Genomic DNA, 23,993 nt, shown 5'->3' on the forward strand with positions numbered 1-23,993 from the left:
TGAAGTTGGTTAGTTTTTTTTTTTAATTTGAATTGGGATTGCATATGCTTTTTTAAAAAATGAGGTTGTTTGAGAAAACAAGGTTCATGAATTGCAGGTGATAAAACATGAAAGGGGGAAGCGAATTAAACGAAATGACGAAAATACCCTCACATGCCTAGCACATGACTCACTTTAATGGAAAAAGTTAACAGTGTTAATGAACTGGGCTATCCTTGCTCCACTTTTAAGTCACAAGGACTGTCCACACTCAAAATATCAACTTTGTCTATCCATGCTGGCTGGTACAAACCACAGGGACTATCCGCGCAATTTTCTCCTTTTTTTAACCCTAAGGTGGATTTCCATAGATTTAAAAACAAAATTTAAGCCCAAACAAATGTGAAAATCCATTAGCTGGGTGTATCGTTTTAGTGTGTTGATTGTTTATGTTTGTTGTTCTTGGTTTGTTGCAGGTTATGCAGTTGTTTTTGTTTGTTCTGGTTCAACTTTGCCCATGATGTCTTGGTTCGTGTAAGCCCTTTTGTGTTAACAATATATTTTTCTAAAAAAAAAGAACGTAACACTCAAATTTATGAGATGATAAAATATGGCAAAAACTATACCGAAAAAGGGTTCACGTGGATGTATTGGTTCCGTACATTTTTTTTGGGAAAAAAAAAACTTTATAACTAGAAACTTTCATCAAAAATATAAAGAATCAGAACCAACACAATCAAATAACGGAAAGACTCGTAACTAGAGAAATAAGTTGATTGAGCAACATCTACACTGATCAATTTTCAATTAAGTTTCCATGACTCAACAACTCGGGCGAGTGTTTCAAAACCCGACCCACCGCGACTCAGTGAGTTCCTACCACTCGCCTCCAACTCTTTAGCCTTACATCTCAATTTCTTACCTTTTTCACCTTCCATAACCTCCCTAACCACCTTTGCAATCTCATCTCTCCCCACCACCACCGTCTCACCGCCGTCCCCCACCACCGGCACCTTCACGGCCACCCCAACCTCATCACTCAACACCGTTGCATTCATCCTCTGCTCAGAATACATAGGCCTTGCGATCATCGGCACACCATGTTTAACACTTTCCAACGTCGAGTTCCACCCGCAATGTGACAAAAACGCTCCCGTACTCGAGTGCTTAAGCACCACCACGTGTGGGGCCCATGAATTAACCACCAACCCGACCCGATTCGTTCGTTTCAAGAACCCTTCTGGCAAGTAACTACTCACCTCTTCATACTCACTCCCTACATCAAAAAACGCTGCAGCAGCGTAATCACTCGGCTTCCGTACAACAAAAACAAACCGTTGCTGACTCAGCTCTAAACCATAAGCCAACTCAGTGAGTTGCTCACTTGATAATGTCCCACCACTTCCGAGTGCAATAAACAGAACCGAGTCTTTCGGTTGTTTATCAAGCCATGCAATAATTTCTTTCTCGTGTTCATTACAAACCGGTTCGACCCGTTTCGTGAGCGGTCCGATTGGATAAACCGGTGGTGTAGGGATATCAAGAAAGAACCTTTCATTTTTCACAGCTTCAAGCGAAACTGGTTCAAGATCATCCCAAGTATTTACAAATATCCCTTTAACCATAGGTAACTTGCTTACATGCAACATGTACCATTTGTACTCGTCGGATTTTGGGTTTACGACATGGTATGCGTCTTGGTTTCGGACCGGGTTACAACCCGGTACCTTTATCGTTTCATTTAGATCCACAAACTCGCCTTCAATTTCGCGGTCCAACTTAAGAAGATACAATGAGAGAGTAAAAAGGACAGCTGAAGCGGTGAAAAACGAATAAATTGTAGAAGTAAAATTCGTAAATACAAACTGAGTTTTATTACAAATTCTTAGAAATATAAAGTTGACTGAACATAATATAAATGATAGACTAAAACGGTAGCCGAAGCTTGCGTTGAACGCAATTCCCTTAAAACAGATACGAGCCTATTTCCCAGGGTACGACGGCCTCAAGCTGCGTACAGCCGGAGTAGAATACTTGCCTGAAAATGCAGAGGTAATGTAAAGTGTTTTATGTGTTTTTCTTGGTGTATCTGTAATGGATGGAGGTGGTATTCATTTATACACAAAATACTCCACCTTCCAACTAACTCATTAAATGAGATATTAAATGAGTATCAATACTTCCAACTAACTCATTAAATGAGATATTAAATGAGTATCAGTTATCTCTTAAGATCAGGGATTTTAATCTTAAAGGAACTGGAAAGCTACAACTCATTAAATGACATTATACACCTCTCTTCGTAACATGATATCTCATTCACCATTACATAACTTTGGACACATAATATAACATCTTTAATCCCTTGTAAAGAGCTACGTAATATTATTCATAAATATCTTATATATGTAGTGACCCGAACTTTTCCATGATTATTCCATGATTATATTAAATGAAAACTATATTTGCATGATTAAATGTTTCCAACATGTTAAGCAATCAAACTTGTTAAGACTTGATTATTTGAAATGAGTTTCATGTAGACAATTGACCACCCAAGTTGACCGGCGATTCACGAACGTTAAAACTTGTAAAAACTATATGTTGATATATATATGGACATATATGTAACGATTATCGTTGTAACGACATTTTAAAGTATATATATCATATCAAGATATATTCATTGTTGGTGATTTGTGTCACCAATATGATTTAATTGTAATGAGATTAATTTGTTAACTAAAATAACCTTGTTAAATATCGAACAAGTTTGGAGAAAGTGTGGAGTGCACAATTGTTTGAACTTATCTTGATTATGACGGGGGTTCGGGGGCAGCGCCCCCGATAGCGGGGTTCAAGGGGTGGCAACCCCTGGCGGGGTCCAAGGGGCAGAGCCCCTGGCTGGGGTCGAAATTTTTTTTTTGGGTTAATATCGCTTTATTAAAAATGTGTTAAAAATTTGATTTTAAGATTTCAACAACATTAAATAAGATCGTTAACTAAGACACATATCAAAGTACTTCTACTTAGCAAAAATGCTTACAATTACATTTCCATTCTTTTTTTTCATCAACAATTCTACTCGTAGTCATTCATTATTCGTACCCGTATTATACACAGCTGCTAGACGTACTTACTATGAGTATATACCAATAGGAACTAGCATGGGATTCCACTCTTGATTATGTCATGCATGACAAATCAAATTTAACTTCTACCATGAACTAGTCAACTAACTAGAGCTCCTTTTAACCCCACTCACCACTCATCATTCACCACTCACCAATCAATCCATTTCACTTCCAATTCTCTTTCTAATTCTCTCTAAACACACACACACACTTAGGAATGAAATTTCCAGTAAACTAATCATCATATTCATCAAAAATTACTTCAAGAATCAAGCTGTAATCATAATAGGAAGAACACTTCAAGAACACTTAGAAAATCCTTTCAAGTTTGCTAGTTTACTTTTAATCTTGCAAATCCATTCCAAGTAATCATCTAAGATCAAGAAACCTTTGTTAATTACAGTAGGTTATCTTTCTTATTCAAGGCAATACTCATATCCAAACTTTGATTCGATTTCTATAACTATAAACTATCTTGATTCGAGTAATAATCTTACTTGAAATTGTTTTCGTGTCATGATTCTGCTTCAAGAACTTCCAAGCCATCAAAGATCCATTCAAGCTCAAGATTATTTTTGTCATTTCCAGTAGGTTTACCTACTATACTTGAGGTAGTAATGATGTTCGTAACATCATTCGATTCATATATAAATAACTATCTTATTCGAAGATTTGAAAATGTAATCATTAGAACATAGTTTAGTTAATTCTAAACTTGTTCACAAACAAAGTTAATCCTTCTAGCTTGACTTCTAAAATAAACTAAACACATGTTTTATATCTATATGATATGCTAACTTAATAATTTAAAACCGGAAAACACGAAAAACACCGTAAAACCGGACATACGCCGTCGTAGTAACACCGCGAGCTGTTTTGGGTTTGATAATTAAAAACTATGATAAACTTTGATTTAAAAGTTGTTCTTCTGGGAAAATTATTTTTCTTATGAACATGAAACTATATCCAAAAATCATGGTTAAACTCAAAGTGGATGTATGTTTTTCAAAATGGTCATCAAGACGTCGTTCTTTCGACTGAAATGACTACCTCTTACAAAAACGACTTGTAACTTATATTTCCGACTATAAACCTATACTTTTTCTGTTTAGATTCATAAAATAGAGTTCAATATGAAATCATATCAATTTGATTCACTCAAAACGTATTTAAAACGAAGAAGTTATGGGTAAAACAAGATTGGATATTTTTTGATTGTTGTAGCCACGGGAAATATTGTAACAATTCTATACAAATCATATCCTAGCTAACTTATATTGTATTATACATGTATTCTAATATATTATGTAATCTTGGGATACCATAGACACGTATGCAAATGTTTTGAAATATCATATCGACCCATGTATATATATTATTTGGAACAACCATAGACACTCTATATGCAGTAATGTTGGAGTTAACTATACAGGGTTGAGGTTGATTCCAAAAATATATATGCTTTGAGTTGTGATCTAGCCTGAGACGTGTATACACTGGGTCGTGGATTGATCCAAGATAATATACATCGATTTATTTCTGTACATCTAACTATGGACAACTAGTTGTAGGTTATTAACGAGGACAGCTGACTTAATAAGCTTAAAACATTAAAACGTATTAAAAAATATTATAAATATATTTTGAACATACTTTGATATATATGTACATATTTGTTATAGGTTCGTAAATCGACCAGTGGCCAAGTCTTACTTCCCGACGAAGTAAAAATATGTGAAAGTAAGTTATAGTCCCACTTTTAAAATCTAATATTTTGGGATGAGAATACATGCAACTTTATAAATGTTTTACGAAATAGACACAAGTAAACAAAACTACATTATATGGATGAATGATCGAAGCCGAATATGCCCCTTTTAGCTTGGTAGCCTAAGAATTTGGGAACAGACCCCCAAATTGACGCGAATCCTAAAGATAGATCTATCGGGCCCAACAAGCCCCATTCTGGAATTTGGAATGCTTTAGTACTTCGAAATTATCATGTCCGATGGGTGTTCCGGAATAATGGGGTTATTCTATATGCATATTGTTAATGTCGGTTACCAGGTGTTCGCCATATGAATGATTTTTATCTCTATGTATGGGATGTATTGAAATATAAAATCTTGTGGTCTATTATTATGATTTGATAATATATAGGTTAAACCTATAACTCACCAACATTTTTTGTTGACGTTTTAAGCATGTTTATTCTCAGGTGATTATTAAGAGCTTCCGCTGTTGCATACTAAAATAAGGACAAGATTTGGAGTCCATGCTTGTATGATATTGTGTAAAAACTGCATTCAAGAAACTTATTTTTGATGTAATATATTCTTATTGTAAACCATTATGTAATGGTCGTGTGTAAACAGTATATTTTAGATTATCATTATTTGATAATCTACGTAATGTTTTTTAAACCTTTATCGATAAAATAAAGGTTATGCTTGTTTTAAAAAATAAATGCAGTATTTGAAAAATGTCTCATATAGAGGTCAAAACCTCGCGATGAAATCAATTAATATGGAACGTTTATAATCAATATGAACGGGACATTTCAATATACGTATACATATTTAGGTCCAAAGTTCAGGAAAATTATACACTTGGAAACTAATTTTTCAACAATCCCCCACATGAATAGATATCAATTTAAAACACACAAACATACCGCATTTTCAACAGTTGAGTCTTGCATAGGATAGGTAGGTTTTATCCTTTGAACCTTCCCTTATGAAACATACTTAGTCTCCTGGCTCTCAGTAGACGCGATGTCCTTGAACTGATATGCCGCTTGTGTATACGACAATACATTTCACACATGACTCTCCCTGACAATTTCAACTCCTCATAGTCGTGTTCGTTGTGGTCCTGAACACTAGCCTGGTTCTGCGAGAGCTCTAGGAATTTTGCCCAATAATTCCTTTCGAAGCGACTCCACTTCTCTCTCACATAGGTGATTCACACATAATCATTAAAAGCTAAATGCTTATCCTCATAATAATGTCACTGAGTTAATAGGAATGGGCTAGAGAGTTTATTTGAACTCCCCCACAGTGACCTCCCTCAGTCTATACAATTAGGTTGTCCTATTGAACCTAGATCTTGGGATCTCCAGTCAACCAGGTTAGGTTTCCTTCATATAAACTCATTCATTCAAGGGCTTTAGTCCCATTCCTCTTGACGACCTATACACTACCTCTCTGCTTAAACCTTTTGTAAGCGGATCCGCTATATTATCATTTGACTTCACGTAGTCAATAGTGATAATTCCCGTCGAGAGTAGTTGTCGTATCGTCTTATGCCTACATCGTATATGCCGAGACTTACCATTATACATTAAGCTGTGAGCTCTGCCAATGGCCGATTGGCTGTTACAGTGTATACATATGGCCGACACCGGCTTAGGCCATTCTGGTATATCCTCGGTGAACTGACGTAGCCACTCTGCCTCTTCTCCACATTTATCTAAGGCAATAAATTCAGATTCCATTGTGGACCTAGCTATAACTGTCTGTTTACAAGACTTCCAAGATATAGCTGCACCTCCCAATGTAAAAACATATCCACTGGTAGCTCTGGAATCCTTTATATCAGAAATCCAATTAGCATCACTAAATCCTTCGATTACGGCAGGATATCTATTATAATGCAGTCCATATTCATGAGTAAATCTCAAGTACCTAAGTAGCCGAGTTATGCTCTTCCAATGATCAGTGATCGGATTACTCGTATATCTACTTAACCTACTCACAGCATAAGCTATGACAGGTCTAGTACAACTCATCAGATACATTAGACTGCCAATTATTCTTGAGTATTCAAGCTGAGCCACGGGTGCTCCTCTATTCTTAGCTAGATGTTGACTCGTATCAATTGAAGTCCTAGCTATGTTAGAGTCATTCTCATTGAATTTCTCAAGAATTTTGTCCACATAGTGCTTTTGACTTAATATAAGTCCATTCTGGGTTCTTATGATCTTGACTCTAAGAATCACATCAGCTAAACCCATATCCTTCATGTCAAACCTAGATTTCAACATGTCTTTAGTAGATATTATCATATCATTATTGCTTACAATAATAAGCATATCATCCACATAAAGACATAAGATGACATATCCAGATCCTGTGTGTTTCACATACACACACTTGTCACATTCATTTATTTTGAATCCACATTCTAACATGATGTGATCAAACTTTTGATGCCATTGTTTTGGAGCTTGTTTTAATCCATACAATGACTTGACAAGCTTACACACTTTCCTTTCTTGTCCTTGAGACCCAAACCCTTCCGGTTGCTCCATATAAATCTCTTCTTTTAGATTTCCATTAAGAAAAACTGTTTTTACATCCATTTAACCTCCAAGTTTCTGATGGCTGCAATGGCCAATACCATTCTTATGGAAGTTATTCGGGTTACTGGCGAGTAGGTATCAAAATAATCAAGACTTTCTCGCTTCCTATAACCTTTGATCACCAATCTAGCTTTATACTTATCAATAGTGTCATCGGCTTTCATTTTCTTCTTGAAAATCCAACGATAGCCTAATGGTTTACATCCCAGAGGAAGATCCATTAGCTCCCATGTGTGATTTTGAAAAATAGAATCTTTTTCATCTTTGATGGCTTCTTTCCATTGTGGCCCTTCCGAAGAGGTAATTGCCTCTTGGTATGTCTTAGGATCACTCTCTACCATGTAAGAGACGAAATCAGGACCAAAAGATTTCTCAATCCTAGCCCGTTTACTTCTTCTGGGCTCATCCTCTTCTTCCTCAACATGTTCATGTCTTTCTAGACTATCCAGTCTATCATCATCATGAATAACCTCATTAGGTTGCTCACATGAACTTAGACAGGGAAACACATTTTCAAAGAATGAAGCATTCCTTGACTCCATAATGGTATTCTTATGTATATCTAGAATCTTTGACTCGTGCACCAGAAATCGAAAGGCACTACTGTGGTGAGCGTATCCAATAAATATGCAATCCACAGTTTTAGTTCCGAGTTTAAGTGCTTTAGGTGGTGGAACAACCACCTTAGCTAAGCACCCCCACACTTTCAAGTATTTGTATGATGGTTTTTGTCCCATCCACAGTTCATACAGGGTTTCATCCTTCTTCTTACGGGGTATCCTATTTAAAAGATAGTTAGCCGACAAGATGGCTTCCCCCCACATGCGCTGGTTCAACCCTGAACTAATCAACATGACATTCACCATTTCTTTCAATGTGCGGTTCTTCCTTTCCGCAATTCCATTCGACTGTGGCAAATTGGGTGTGGTGAACTCATGCCTAATTCCATTTTGTGAACAAAAGTTAGCAAATGGAGATACATATTCACCTCCCCTATCGCTTCTAACAACCTTAATTTTCTTGTTAAGTTGGTTCTCAACTTCACTTTTGTACAAGACAAATTTCTCTATTGCTTCATCTTTACTCTTAGGTAAATACACATAGCAATACTTGGTGCAATCATCAATAAACGTAATAAAATACTTGTTTCCACCTTGTATTGGAATCGATTTTAAATCACACACATCGGTATGTACTATATCAAGGGGTTCGGTTTTTCTTTCAACTGATTGAAAGTATGATCTTGTTGTTTTTGCTTCAACACATGTTGGACATTTATAATTTGACTCAATATGAAATGTTGGTATGCAGTTTAATTTAATTAAGCGACGGATAGAATTAAAATTTACATGACCAAGTCGGCCATGCCAAACATTTGATGACTCAAGCATATAAGCCGAACTAGTAGATGCTTTATTCATTTCATTTTTAGTCACCATTACATTAAGCTTAAACATTCCATCCTGGGCATAGCCCTTACCAACAAACATTCCATTCTTACTTATAACAACTTTATTAGACTCAAACACAAGCCTAAAACCAAACTTGTTAAGCAACCAACCCGAAACAAGATTCTTACGAATCTCGGAAACAAACAAGACATTTTTGAGCTTAAGCTCTTTTCCCGATGTCATCTTTAACACGACATCTCCTTCACCCTTGATCTCGGCGGTAGCAGAATTACCCATGAACAATTTATCTCCGTTATTCACCTCTACAAGTGTATTAAAGAGGTTCCTATCGGAAGATACATGGCGAGTAGCTCCAGTGTCAACCCACCATCCTTTAACATCAGATCCAACAAGATTAACTTCTGAAATCATGGAAGTAATATCGGAAACCATAGCCACGAGGTCCATGTCTTCATCCATCATGTTTGCTTGACGTGGGGCCTCTTATTTCGGCTGTTTGGACTTAGCAGCTTTGTGACCCGGATGGCCACAATTATAGCACTTGAACTTCTTGAAAGTTCCACTTTTAACACCAAGGTTCTCAAACTTACCCTTGTTCTTTACATTAGTCTTGCTTTTGGAAGATTGCCCCACCTCAACAACATTAGCCTTGGAAGAATCATTAGAGTAAGTGTTCTTCAAAGCTAACTTGTTATCTTCTTCAATTCGAAGACGAACAATCAGATCTTCCACAATCATCTCTTTCTTCTTATGTTTAAGGTAGTTCTTAAAGTCTACCCAACCAGGTGGTAACTTTTCAATTATTGATGCCACTTGCAGCGTCTCACACATTTTCATTCCCTCGGAATGTATATCATGCAAAAGAAGTTAAAGATCTTGCACTTGACTCATCACGGTCTTTGAATCGATCATCTTAAAATCCAAGAATTGGGCAACCACATGTTTCTTTGATCCAGCATCCTCGGTTTTATATTTTTGGTCCAAAGATTCCCAAAGTTCCTTAGCCGTTTCTGTAACATCCTGCCTTTTTCCATTTACCTTCCGTTATGTCATTTTAAAGTCCGTTATATAATTATGACATCTTCCGTTAATACGCGTTTTAAATTATCCCGTTTAGGTAATTCACGCACCCGATTCAAACTTGAGGGACTAAACTCGCCAAGATGCTAAACATTTGACTAGGTCAAATGGTCAAGCTTTTTCTCATCCATTCATTCATCACTCTCTCTCTCTCTCTCTCTCTAATACTTCCATTCTTTTCTCTCAAACAACCAAACAAATAATCATCATCCATTTTGAATCTAGCAAGCGTCCTTCAAAATAAATTGCATATTTGGAATCCTTGCAACTTCCTCTTCGAATCCATACCAACTTCATTACACTTGGGTAACTTTCTAAAAACACTAGATTTTGTGTTCTTGATGTTTTTAACTTATAAAAGTGTTAATTAGTGTCTATGGCTCAAGTCAAACAAGAATATGTGAATTATATGCTCGAATGCCCGATCTTGTTATTTTAAGTAACTAGCATGAACTTGAAACTTGGTGTGTTTGATCTTGAGGTTTGGTTGCTTAAATGTTGTTAGATGTTAGAAATCCATGTATTAAATGTGTTACTAGCATCACTAGCTTCATTTTGATGTGTAGGTTGATTAAGAAAGCTTCACTAACATGATTATTGATTTTGAGATTTTGGTTAGGGTTTGATAGACTTGAATATGAACTTTTGGTGCATTGAATGCTTAACAATGTTGATTGTAGGTGTTTAGATGCAATGTATGTTTAATTACCTTCGAAACGGCGTATCATACATGTAAATTGGTTGCCCGAATCATGAAACGCATTTAATGGACTTGAATGTAATAAATGGTGAGCATTTAATGCAATTTTGGTTGTTGTAAATGTTAGATTGATTGATGAAATGTGCTTAGTTGCGTTCCTCATAAAATTACCTTTCCAACGGTATAAGATACATGTTTTGATTGTTTGCGGATCATAATTTGTGTTTGTTTAAGTTTTGGTTCGTGCACTTGTGTAATTTCAGCAATCAGATCTGTGCACTAATCTGGACGCCTTCCAGATTCTTGGACGCCGTCCAAGCATTCACATCTGGACGCCGTCTAGCAAATCTGGACGCCGTCCAGATGAACTGCCAGGTTCTGATTTGGTTGGTCATTTTTCGTTAAATTCTAACTATGCTACGCACCTCCGATTCACATGCAACTTGTTCTAACATGCTTATATATGATTAAAAACCTCAGAAAAATAGTTCGGGACCCGACCCGAACGTGTTGACTTTGACCCGACCAAAGTTGACTTTTGATCAAACTTAACCAATTACTTATGCAACCATTCTAACTTACTCTTATACTTGTAGCTTGCATGAAACTTGGTAAATTTGATTCACATGCAAATTAATCGAGTCGTAACGAGCCATAGGACTAATTGAACACTTTGACCGACCGTGTTTACCGATATTGATACAACCTACTTGTTTAGGTCAAGACTAGCATTCGTTCTTGCACACGTTACTTTGTGATTTACCTTATTTACTCGTGCACTCAAGGTGAGATCATAGTCCCACCTTTTCAACAACTTTTACTTTTAAACTATGGGATGAGAAACATATACGTATCATACTTTTATGCTTTGAACACAAGTACGAAAACAAACATTCCACAACGAGTTAGAACGAAAAGCCTCAATTCAATTATCATTAGTTACACTTGCAGGGTGTAAACGTGAACTTATGTTATGTGATCACATTGGGTTTGACGAGCCCTCATTCGGACGGTTCGCTACCATTAGCGGATGAAATATATTTTCGAGTATAGTGTATGTTCTAACACTACGTAACAGGGTACAAAACAGTTAAGTTTGATAATTGGGTGCTCGCAAACATACTTTTGGAATACAAATGATTTGGATAATCAACTATATTAAATCTTGTGGTTCAAAGACAACGTTACTTTTACACCTATGATTTCACCAACGTTTTTCGTTGACAGTTTTCTATATGTTTTCTCAGGTCCTTGAACGCTAGGTGATACATGCTTCCGCACATTATTTTTGATACTTGCTTGGATGTTGAGTATACATGCATACGTGGAGCGTCTTTTGACTTAACTTAATTTGTGTCGCATAGGTTTCAGTTGTACTTAAAACATTGTAACATGTTTGGTCGTCGAACTACTTTGTAAACTTTGAAACATCTTTATAATTGAAATGAATGCGATATATTTTGGTCAAACGTTGTTTTAAAGACTTATGACCACGTAACGGGACCTAAGTAGATGGCGCCGTCAATGACGATTTTGTCGGGTCGCTACAGATGGTATCAGAGCAGGTTTAAATTTAGCCGTAAAGGTAGTCGCGCGTCCGGCTGTCACGCCGGGGCGGACTATCCTTTTTAGCGGGTTAATCGTAGAGGGGGTTCTCACAGTGTTACCTGCGACGAAGCATTGGCTCTTACCCCTTGCGATCCCTTGGTTAGAGGGTTGGCAGTTTGGCAGAAATGCGGGCCGTAAAATCAGTGTCTGAGGTACACTCAGTGGTCACCAAGCGGTTAGCTGGAAAGGCACTGGGTGGGTTTCTACCCAATTTGTCATTACAGATGGTATCAGAGCATTGGTTGTAGGGATTTAGAGTTCATTAGTGTCAACCCCGAGTCATAGGGTAAATTAGTGAATCTAGACTACAACCGGCATATGGACTTAAAGTAGGAATTACTTGACTACTTGTGCATTTATACTCGAACTCTTCTATTCATATCTAACTTTTATTCCATCTTAATCTCACGTTGTTTAATTTGATTGACACACCACCTTGACTTAGTGAAATAATGTCGAATGCACATATGAATTAGGGTAATATAATTTCCGGGATTATATTACGGTGACTCATATGAACGTTCCGACATTATGACATAAAGAGTTTAAGGCAAGTCAAGGAAAATTTTCTCTTTATCCTCATTCTATATCACAGTTAGTATTATTGAGAATACTAATCAACGATATTCTTGTGTTTTGTAGGAACAATGCCTCCTCGCCGTGTACCACGCCATAAAACACACGAACAAGCTCTACAACGAATGATAGCCACCGCCGTGGATGCGGCCATGGCCGGTCACTCTTCCAACAACAACAACAATAACAACAACCACAACAACAACAACAATGGAGCCGGTAACTCGAACGAGCGATGCTCCTATAAAGCTTTCATGGGATGCAAACCTCACACATTCGATGGAACCTTGGGACCGGTTGTGCTCACCTGATAGTTTGAGCAAACGGAAGCCGTATTTAGCATAAGCGATTGTCGGGACCAAGACAAGGTCAAGTACTCCACTCACACTTTCGCCGGTGTCGCGCTCACTTGGTGGAACACTTATGTACAATCGGTGGGTACCGATGAAGCTCACGCCCTCTCTTGGGCCGATTTAAGGGAAAAGATGATCATCGAATATTTCCCTCGTGAAGAAACCTGAAAGCTCGAACAAGAGCTAAGAACTTTAAAAGCGGTCGAAAACGATCTCAAGGCTTATAATCAATGATTTTCCGAATTAGCCTTGATGTGCCGGAACCTTGTGAACCCCTAGTCTTCAAGGGTTGAACTTTACATGGATGGTCTTCCAAAGAACAACAAACACGGAGTAATGTCATCCAAACTAACTAATCATCAAGAAGCTTTGAATATGGCCCGCAAATTGATAGAAACGGTGGATGAAATCGTAGTACCGGCACCTAAGGCCGAGGATAAATCGGGTGGTAACAAAAGAAAATGGGAAGCCACTCCATCAAGCAACTACCACAACAACACTTTCACCAAAAAGCCTTTCACCTCCGACGACAAGAAAGGTTATGTCAGGAATAAACCATTTTGCAACAAGTTCCACAAATATCATTATGGTGAATGTGGCAAGCCATTTTGCAACAAATATCAAAGGAGTGGCCATGTGGCCAACGATTGTAGAAACGCCGCTCCCGTTGCTCAAAAGGGGCCCAATGTGTAGTGACCCGAACTTTTTCATGTTTATATATACTAAATGAAATTGTTATTTACATGATTAAGTGTTTCCAACATGTTAAGCAATCAAACTTATTAAGACTTGATTAATTGAAATAGGTTTCATATAGACAATTGACCACCCAAGTTGAACGGTGATTCACGAACGTTAAAACTTGTAAAAACTATATGATGATATATATATGATTATATATATATATATATATATATATATATATATATATATATATATATATATATATATATATATATATATATATATATATAGTTAACATGATATTATGATAAGTAAGTATCTCATTAGGTATTTTAACAATGAGTTATATACATAAAATTGAGTTTATTGAATTAAGAAACTCAAAACGATATATATAACGATTATCGTTATAACAACATCTTACTAAATACATATGAATCATATTAAGATATTGATACACTATGTTTAATCATGATAAATGATAAGTAAACATGTCATTAAGTGTATTAACAATGAACTACATATGTAAAAACAAGACTACTAACTTAATGATTTCGAAACGAAACATATATGTAACGATTATCGTTGTAACAACATTTAACTATATATATATATCATACTAAGATATATTAATATATCATAATATCATGATAATGTAATAATTTAACATCTCTTTAGATATAATAAACAATGGGTTAACAACATTTAACAAGATCGTTAACCTAAAGGATTCAAAACAACATTTACATGTAATGACTAACGATGACTTAACGACTCAGTTAAAATGTATATACATGTAGTGTTTTAATATGTATTCATACACTTTTGAAAGACTTCAATACACTTATAAAAATACTTCTACTTAACAAAAATGCTTACAATTACATCCTCGTTCAGTTTCATCAACAATTCTACTCGTATACACCCGTATTCGTACTCGTACAATACACAGCTTTTAGATGTATGTACTATTGGTATATACACTCCAATGATTAGCTCTTAGCAGCCCATGTGAGTCACCTAACACATGTGGGAACCATCATTTGGCAACTAGCATGAAATATCTCATAAAATTACAAAAATATTAGTAATCATTCATGACTTATTTACATGTAAACAAAATTACACATCCTTTATATCTAATCCATATACCAACGACCAAAAACACCTACAAACATTTTCATTCTTAAATTTTCTTCATCAAATTGATCTCTCTCAAGTTCTATCTTCAAGTTCTAAGTGTTCTTCATAAATTCTATAAGTTCTAGTTTCATAAAATCAAGAATACTCCCAAGTTTGCTAGCTTACTTTCAATCTTGTAAAGTGATCATCCAACCACAAGAAATCTTTCTTATTTATAGTAAGATATATTTCTAATACAAGGTAATATTCATATTCAAACTTTGATTCAATTTCTATAAATATAGCAATCTTATTTCGAGTGGAAATCTTACTTGAACTTGTTTTCGTGTCATGATTCTGCTTCAAGAACTTTCAAGCCATCCAAGGATTCTTTGAAGCTAGATCTATTTTTCTCATTTCCAGTAGGTTTATCCACAAAACTTGAAGTAGCAATGATGTTTATAACATCATTCGATTCACATATATAAAACTACCTTATTCGAAGGTTTAAACTTGAAATCACTAGAACATAGTTTAGTTAATTCTAAACTTGTTCGCAAACAAAAGTTAATCCTTCTAACTTGACTTTTAAAATCAACTAAACACATGTTCTATATCTATATGATATGCTAACTTAATATTTAAAACTGTAAAACACGAAAAACATCGTAAAACCGGATATACGCCGTCGTAGTAACATCGCGGGCTGTTTTGGGTTAGTTAATTAAAAACTATGATAAACTTTGATTTAAAAGTTGTTCTTCTGGGAAAATGATTTTTCTTATGAACATGAAACTATATACAAAAATCATGGTTAAACTCAAAGTGGAAGTATGTTTCCCAAAATGGTCATCTAGACGTCGTTCTTTCGACTGAAATGACTACCTTTACAAAAATGACTTGTAACCTATATTTTTGACTATAAACTTATACTTTTTCTGTTTATATTCATAAACTTAAGTTCAATATGAAACCATAGCAACTTGAAACACTCAAAACAGATTTAAAATGAAGAAGTTATGGGTAAAACAAGATTGGATATTTTTGCTTGTTGTAGCTACGTGAAAATTGGTAAAAAATTTATATTAATCATATCCTAGCTAACTTATATTGTATTATACATGTATTCTAATATATTATGTAATCTTGGGATACCATAGACACGTATGCAAATATTTTGACATATCATATCGACCCATCTATATATATTATTTGGAACAACCATAGACACTCTATATGCAGTAATGATGGAGTTAGCTATACAGGGTTGTGATGACCCGGAAATTTCTGACCAAATATAAACTTTATCTTTAAATGATTTAATGTTTCTGACACGATAAGCAAAGTCTATGAAGTTGAATCTCAAAATTTTAAACTATTCAATTACTCTTCAATTGTTCTCAACGATTCGCGAACAATTATATGTAAATAGATACATATGCTATAACTTGAAAACGTAACAAAGTGTTATGAAAATGATACTGTGCATTAACCTTAATGGTTTGATTATCTGTTTGATATTTAGATAAGTTAACTAAAACGTTTAAGATGAACCAGTAAAACACTAATTTGCTACAGTATTTTCGAATTGCTACAGTACCCGAAAAGCTACAGTGTTTTCAAAAATCACTATTTGCTACAGTAAAAATGACTTTGCTACAGTAAAACACTATTTGCTACAGTAACACTATTTGCTACAGTACACTATTGCTGCAGTGAACACTATTTGATGTCGACAAACTAGCAAACAAAAACGGATAAGGCGGTCATGCGATCGCATGGCAAAAACACTGAAAACTCATGCGATCGCATGAGGTACTGTAGCAGGCCACATACTATAAAAGCTCGATTCATTCCTCCGTATTATTATTATTATTATTATTATTATTATTATTATTATTATTATTATTAAGATTAATATTATTATTATTAATCTTATTATAATATTATTATTAGTAGTATATATACCTAAAATACTACGACGAGGTTATGAGCGTGTCACCTTCAAAATGGGTTTTTGAGCGGGATAGAGCTAAGGAAATTATGGGTTATTGCCAAGGAGGTTATGGGTAATGTTCGAGGGTATATTTGTGAATCAAATCTAGTGTTTATCATCTCTGTTGCGTCTACGTACTTTCATACAATATTGAATCTCAATATTGATACGTAAGCACTCATATTTTATCTTTTATACATTAATTGTGTATCCATGTCTAGTGCTCGAGTATATATATTTATGCAAGCTTGTATGCTAAATTTTGTCGTTAAACAGTTATGATGAATTACGAATATAATATATATATTACTGATAAAAGGTATATGATATGCATGTTTTTGGAAAGCTGGCGAAAAATCAATAACTTTTCATTTAGAAATCGTGAAATTTCGATGAACGAATTAAAAGATATGGGCAATTGAATTATGATCAACGTTAATTGAAATTGCTTTTGAATCTGCAATTAAGATTTAAACAACTTGTTTACGAGATTGATAAAATGGATTTTTAAATATTACCAGCCGAGTAAATGAATCCTTATTTAAGGCACGTCTCGTTTTGTTGAATAATTGTCAAAATTGACTGTTTTATCATGTTTTAAAGCCTTATAAAAACTATAGACTAATTTTACAAGAATTGGGAAACTATGTGAAATATTAAAATGTTTCGATTGCCATGATCATTGAACTATAGTATTAAGTCAGAATGACTTTTTGAAATGACTTTTGATAAACTTTTGTATGTCGATCTCGAGCATTAGGATTGTGCTATGACCTGACCTAGCTTGATAGACATTTATTGACCAACATATGTTTTCTAGGTTGAGATATACGGTTATTTGGTAATCCGAGTTTCAGTCACATTTTGGTGAACGACTTTATATGCTGCTAAGGTGAGTTTCATATGATCCCTTTTACTCAATATATTTTTGGGCTGAGAATATATGCGACTGTTTATAAATACTGAAAATACTAGATTTATATGCGTGAGTTTCATATGATCCCTTTTACTCAATATATTTTTGGGCTGAGAATACATGCGACTGTTTATAAATAAAGAAAATACTAGATTTATATGCGTGAGTTTCATTGATCCCTTTTTAATTGCTTTTGCAATATATTTTTGGGCTGAGAATACATGCAATTTATTTTAAACGCAATGGATACAAGTACATACTTAATTATACACTGAGTTTAAACCAAAAATCCCTTAGCTTTGGTAACTAGTAACTGCCAGTACATAGGATGTGGACTGGTGGGCGCGAATAACAGTATATGGATCCATAGGGCTTGATATCCCCGTCCGAGCTAGAGCACTAGCCTTTTAACGGACGTATGCTATTTGAGAAGCGTACACGTTGGTTTGCGTGTATTATTAAGATGATTATACAAAGGGTACAAATTATATATACGTTAAGTTTAGTTACCAGGGTGCTCAATTTCGTAGAATATTTTGATAAACGTTTCTGGATGAAACAACTGAAATCTTGTGATCCACCTTTATGTACAGATTATGCAAAACATTAAAACTATGAACTCACCAACCTTTGTGTTGACACTTGTTAGCATGTTTATTTTCAGGTTCCCTAGAAGTCTTCCGCTGTTTGCTTATATGTTAGACAAGATATGTACATGGAGTCTTACATGGCATATTTTTTAAGGAAACGTTGCATTCACCAAATCATCACCATGTATCTTATTTTGACTGCATTATCAACGGAAGTACTATTGTAAAATATTATTTACGGTGATTGTCTATATGTAGAAATCATTAGATGTCGAAAACCTTTGATTTAAATATTCATTTATGGTGTGCCTTTTCAAAAGAATGCAATGTTTACAAAACGTATCATATAGAGGTCAAATACCTCGCAATGAAATCGATGAATGACGTGTTCGTCCATATGGATTTGGAGCGATCGTCACAAGGGTTGAGGTTGATTCTAAAAAATATATATACTTTGAGTTGTGATCTAGCCTGAGACGTGTATACACTGGGTCGTGGATTGATTCAAGATAATATATATCGATTTATTTCTGTACATCTAATTGTGAACAACTAGTTGTAGGTTACTAACGAGGACAGCTGACTTAATAAACTTAAAACATTAAAACGTATTAAAAATGTTGTAAATATATTTTGAACATACTTTGATATATATGTACATATTTGTTATAGGTTCGTGAATCGACCAGTGGCCAAGTCTTACTTCCCGACGAAGTAAAAATCTGTGAAAGTGAGTTATAGTCCCACTTTTAAAATCTAATATTTTGGGATGAGAATACATGCAGTTTTATAAATATTTTACGAAATAGACACAAGTAAATGAAACTACATTATATGGGTGAATGATCGAAGCCGAATATGCCCTTTTGCTTGGTAGCCTAAGAATCATAAACCGATCTACTAATTGACGCGAATCCTAAAGATAGATCTATTGGGCCTAACGAACCCCATCCAAAGTACCGGATGCTTTAGTACTTCGAATTCGTTTTTATCATGTCCGAAGGATTTCCCGGAATGATAGGGGATATTCTTATATGCATCTTGTTAATGTCGGTTACCAGGTGTTCGCCATATGAATGAATTTTATCTCTATGTATGGGATGTATATTGAAATATGAAATCTTGTGGTCTATTATTATGATTTGATAATATATAGGTTAAACCTATAACTCACCAACTTTTTTGTTGACCTTTTAAGCATGTTTATTCTCAGGTGATTATTAAGAGCTTCCGTTGTTGCATACTAAAATAAGGACAAGATTTGGAGTCCATGCTTGTATGATATTATGTAAAACTGCATTCAAGAAACTTATTTTTGATGTAATATATTCATATTGTAAACCATTATGTAATGGTCGAGTATAAACGGTATATTTTAGATTATCATTATTTGATAATCTACGTAATGCTTTTTAAACCTTTATCGATAAAATAAAGGTTATGGTTGTTTTAAAAATGAATGCAGTCTTTGAAAAATGTCTCATATAGAAGTCAAAACCTCGCGACGAAATCAATTAATATGGAACGTTTATAATCAATATGAACGGGACATTTCACAATGCACCAAGACCGGGTGTTTGTTTTGAATGTGGCCAACCGGGTCATTATAGGAATGCGTGCCCAAAGAAGAAAGCTAACCCTAATACACATGGCCGAGCTTTCAACATCAACACCGAGGAAGTCCGGGATGACAATGAACTAGTCACAGGTACGTTTCTTCTCAACGATTCTTATGTCTCTTGTTTATTCGATTCGGGTGCCGATAAGAGTTTTGTAATCAAGACTTTGACTCATTCTTTTAGCACTCCACCACTTCCACTAGATACTACTTATACCATTGAAGTGGCCAACGGGAAACTATTGAGTGCCGACAAATTTTACCGGGGGTGTACGTTAAACTTAATGGGTAAAGAGTTTGAAATCGACTTGATACCTATAGAACTAGGGAGCTTTGATGTAATCATTGGTATGGATTGGTTAACTAAAACGAAATCTCACATTCTTTGCGATCTTAAAGCGATTCAAATTCCTATCGAGAGTGGTGAACCCTTGATTGTATATGGCGATAAGAGTTGCACCGGACTCAACCTCGTCTCGTGCCTTAAAGTTGAAAAGTACCTTCGTAAAGGTTGTTTCACAATTCTAGCCCACGTTAAGAAAGTTGAAACCGATGAGAAGCATACCGATGATGTGCCAATTGTTAGTGACTTTTCCGATGTATTTCCCGACGAATTGCTGGGACTTCCACCTCATCGACCGGTTGAATTCCAAATCGATCTTATTCCGGGAGCCGAATCCGTAGCACGTGCACCGTATAGACTTACTCCATCCGAAATGCAAGCATTGCAAAGTCAAATCCAAGAACTACTTGACTGTAGTTTTATCCAACCTAGCCATTCACCATGGGACGCTCCGATTTTATTCGTTAAGAAGAAAGATGGATCCCTACGAATGTGTATTGACTATTGTGAACTGAACAAATTGACGATTAAGAACCGATATCCTCTTCCATGCATCGATGACCTCTTTGATCAATTACAAGGATCTCGTGTATATTCGAAAATCGATCTCCGCTCGGGTTATCATCAATTAAGGGTTAAGGGGGAAGATGTCTCCAAAACCGCTTTCCGGACTCGTTATGGTAGTTATGAATTTCTTGTAATGCCATTTGGTCTCACTAACGCACCGGCAGTGTTCATGGATCTTATGAACCGCATGTGCAAACCATACCTCGACAAATTCATTATCGTGTTCATCGATGATATTTCGGTCTATTCTAAAAGCGAAGAAGAGCACGAACAATATCTCTGACTTGTGCTTGAACTCTTGAGACAAGAACGACTCTATACCAAATTCTCCAAGTGTGAATTTTGGTTGAAGGAAGTTCAATTTCTTGGTCATGTTGTAAGTGATCAAGGTATTAAGGTCGATCCATCGAAAATCGAAGCCATTAGCAAATGGAAAACTCCTACTCACATTTGTCAATTCTTGGGTCTCACCGGGTACTATCGTAGATTCATCGAAAACTTCTCCTTGGTTGCTCGTCCTCTAACCGCATTAACTCACAAGGGAAATAAATTCATTTGGGCAACCGAACAAGAATCCGCATTTCAAGTCTTGAAGACGAAGCTAACCACCGCACCTATCTTGTCACTTCCCGAAGGCAATGATGATTTTATTGTATATTGCGATGCCTCTAAACATGGTTTTGGGTGTGTATTGATGCAACGAAATAAAGTCATTGCTTATGCCTCTCGACAACTAAAAATTCATGAACGGAACTACACGACACATGATCTCGAACTCGGAGCCGTTATCTTTGCACTCAAAATGTGGAGACACTATCTTTATGGAACCAAGAGTACTATCTTCACCGATCACAAAAGCCTTCAACACATCTTCGATCAAAAACAACTAAACATGAGACAACTACGGTGGATTGAAACATTGAACGATTATGATTGCGAGCTTTGTTACCATCCCGGGAAGGCAAATGTAGTAGCCGATGCCTTAAGTCAAAAGGAAAGAGAGGTGCCTCTTTGTGTCCGAGCTTTAAACATCACCATCCACACCAATCTTAATAATCAAATTCGTGTAGCCCAAGATGAGGCTCTCAAGGATGAAAACATCTCTCTCGAACACTTGAACGTCCTCACCTCTCGATTCGAAGTTAAAAAAACCGGACTCCGATATTTCGCCGGAAGAATTTGGGTGCCTAGTTATGGAGACCTAAGTAGCCTTATTTTAGACGAAGCCCATAAGTCAAGATATTCGATTCACCCCGGTGCCAATAAGATGTACCACGACCTTAAGGAACAATATTGGTGGCCGAACATTAAAAGGGACGTCGCTACTTATGTTGGAAAATGCCTAACTTGCTCCAAAGTCAAAGTCGAACAACAAAGACCGTCCGGACTACTTCAACAACCCAAAATCCCGCAATGGAAGTGGGAAAGGATAACGATGGATTTTATCACAAAATTACCAAGAACGGTGAGCGGTTATGATACTATTTGGGTTATTGTAGACCGTCTCACCAAATCCGCGCACTTCCTAGCCATGAAGGAAACCGACAACATGGAAAAACTTGCACAACTTTACATTAAAGAGATCGTTGCCCGTCACGGTGTGCCTTTATCGATTATTTCCGACCGTGATGGCCGTTTTGTTTCTAGATTTTGGCGTACTTTACAAGAAGCGTTGGGAACACGTTTAGACATGAGCATCGCATATCATCCACAAACCGATGGACAAAGCGAACACACGATTCAAACCTTGGAAGACATGTTACGAGGTTGCGTAATTGATTTCGGAAAATCTTGGGACAAGCACTTGCCTCTCGCTGAATTCTCTTACAACAATAGTTATCACGCGAGTATTAACGCCGCACCATTCGAAGCATTATACGGCCGAAAATTTCGTTCACCTCTTTGTTGGACCGAAGTAGGTGACACACAAATCACCGGACCCGAACTCATTCATGAAACGACCGAGAAGATCGTTCAAATTCGAGATAGGCTTAGGACGGCCCGAAGTCGTCAAAAGAGCTATACCGACAAAAGATGCAACGACCTCGAATTTCAAGTCGGCGGCCGCGTAATGTTGAAAGTCGCGCCTTGGAAAGGTGTGATCCGTTTTGGGAAGCACGGGAAACTAAATCCGTGGTATATTGGTCCTTTCGAAATCTTGGAGCGTGTTGTAACCGTTGCTTATCGTTTAGATCTTCCGCCTCAACTGAGCTCCGTTCATCCTACTTTCCATGTATCGAACTTGAAGAAGTGTTTTTCCGAACCCGAACTCGTCATTCCTCTCGAGGAACTTACTATTGATGACCAACTTCATTTTGTGGAGGAACCGGTTGAAATTGTGGACACCTTCGTCAAAACGCTAAAACAAAGCCGAATTCCAATTGCCAAGGTCCGTTGGAATGCCAAAAGGGGACCCGAGTTTACTTGAGAAAGGAAAGATCAAATGCGAAAGAAATACCCTCATTTATTCGTGGATTCTGAAACGCCAGTTCTCGAGGAAGAAACCACGACCACTACGCTTACTTAAATTTCGGGACGAAATTTCTTTTAAGGGGTAGGTAATGTAACATCCCGCCTTTTTCCATTTACCTTCCGTTATGTCATTTTAAAGTCCGTTATATAATTATGACATCTTCCGTTAATACGCGTTTTAAATTATCTCGTATAGGTAATTCACGCACCCGATTCAAACTTGAGGGACTAAACTCGCCAAGATGCCAAACATTTGACTAGGTCAAATGGTCAAGCTTTTTCTCATCCATTCATTCATCACTCTTGTGACGATCGCTCCAAATCCATATGAACGAACACGTCATTCATCGATTTCATTGCGAGGTATTTGACCTCTATATGATATGTTTTGTAAAATTGCATTCTTTTGAAAAGGCACACCATAAATGAATATTTAAATCAAAGGTTTTCGACATCTGATGATTTCTACATATAGACAAT

The 23,993-nt window shown here is 36.2% G+C and overlaps 1 protein-coding gene across 1 annotated transcript in view; it reads right to left on the minus strand.

Moving 5' to 3' along the window:
* Window positions 1-782: 782 nt before the first annotated feature.
* The window catches only part of LOC139848665 (anthocyanidin 3-O-glucosyltransferase 5-like), a 29,867-nt gene continuing 6,656 nt past the window's right edge, over window positions 783-23,993 (minus strand). Inside the window, exon 4 of the mRNA XM_071838378.1 lies at window positions 783-1,809. Coding sequence (XP_071694479.1) covers window positions 783-1,809 — 1,027 coding nt within the window. The remainder of the gene's footprint in view (window positions 1,810-23,993) is intronic.

This window comes from Rutidosis leptorrhynchoides, chromosome 5, assembly GCF_046630445.1.
Source record: "Rutidosis leptorrhynchoides isolate AG116_Rl617_1_P2 chromosome 5, CSIRO_AGI_Rlap_v1, whole genome shotgun sequence".
NCBI lineage: Eukaryota > Viridiplantae > Streptophyta > Magnoliopsida > Asterales > Asteraceae > Rutidosis > Rutidosis leptorrhynchoides.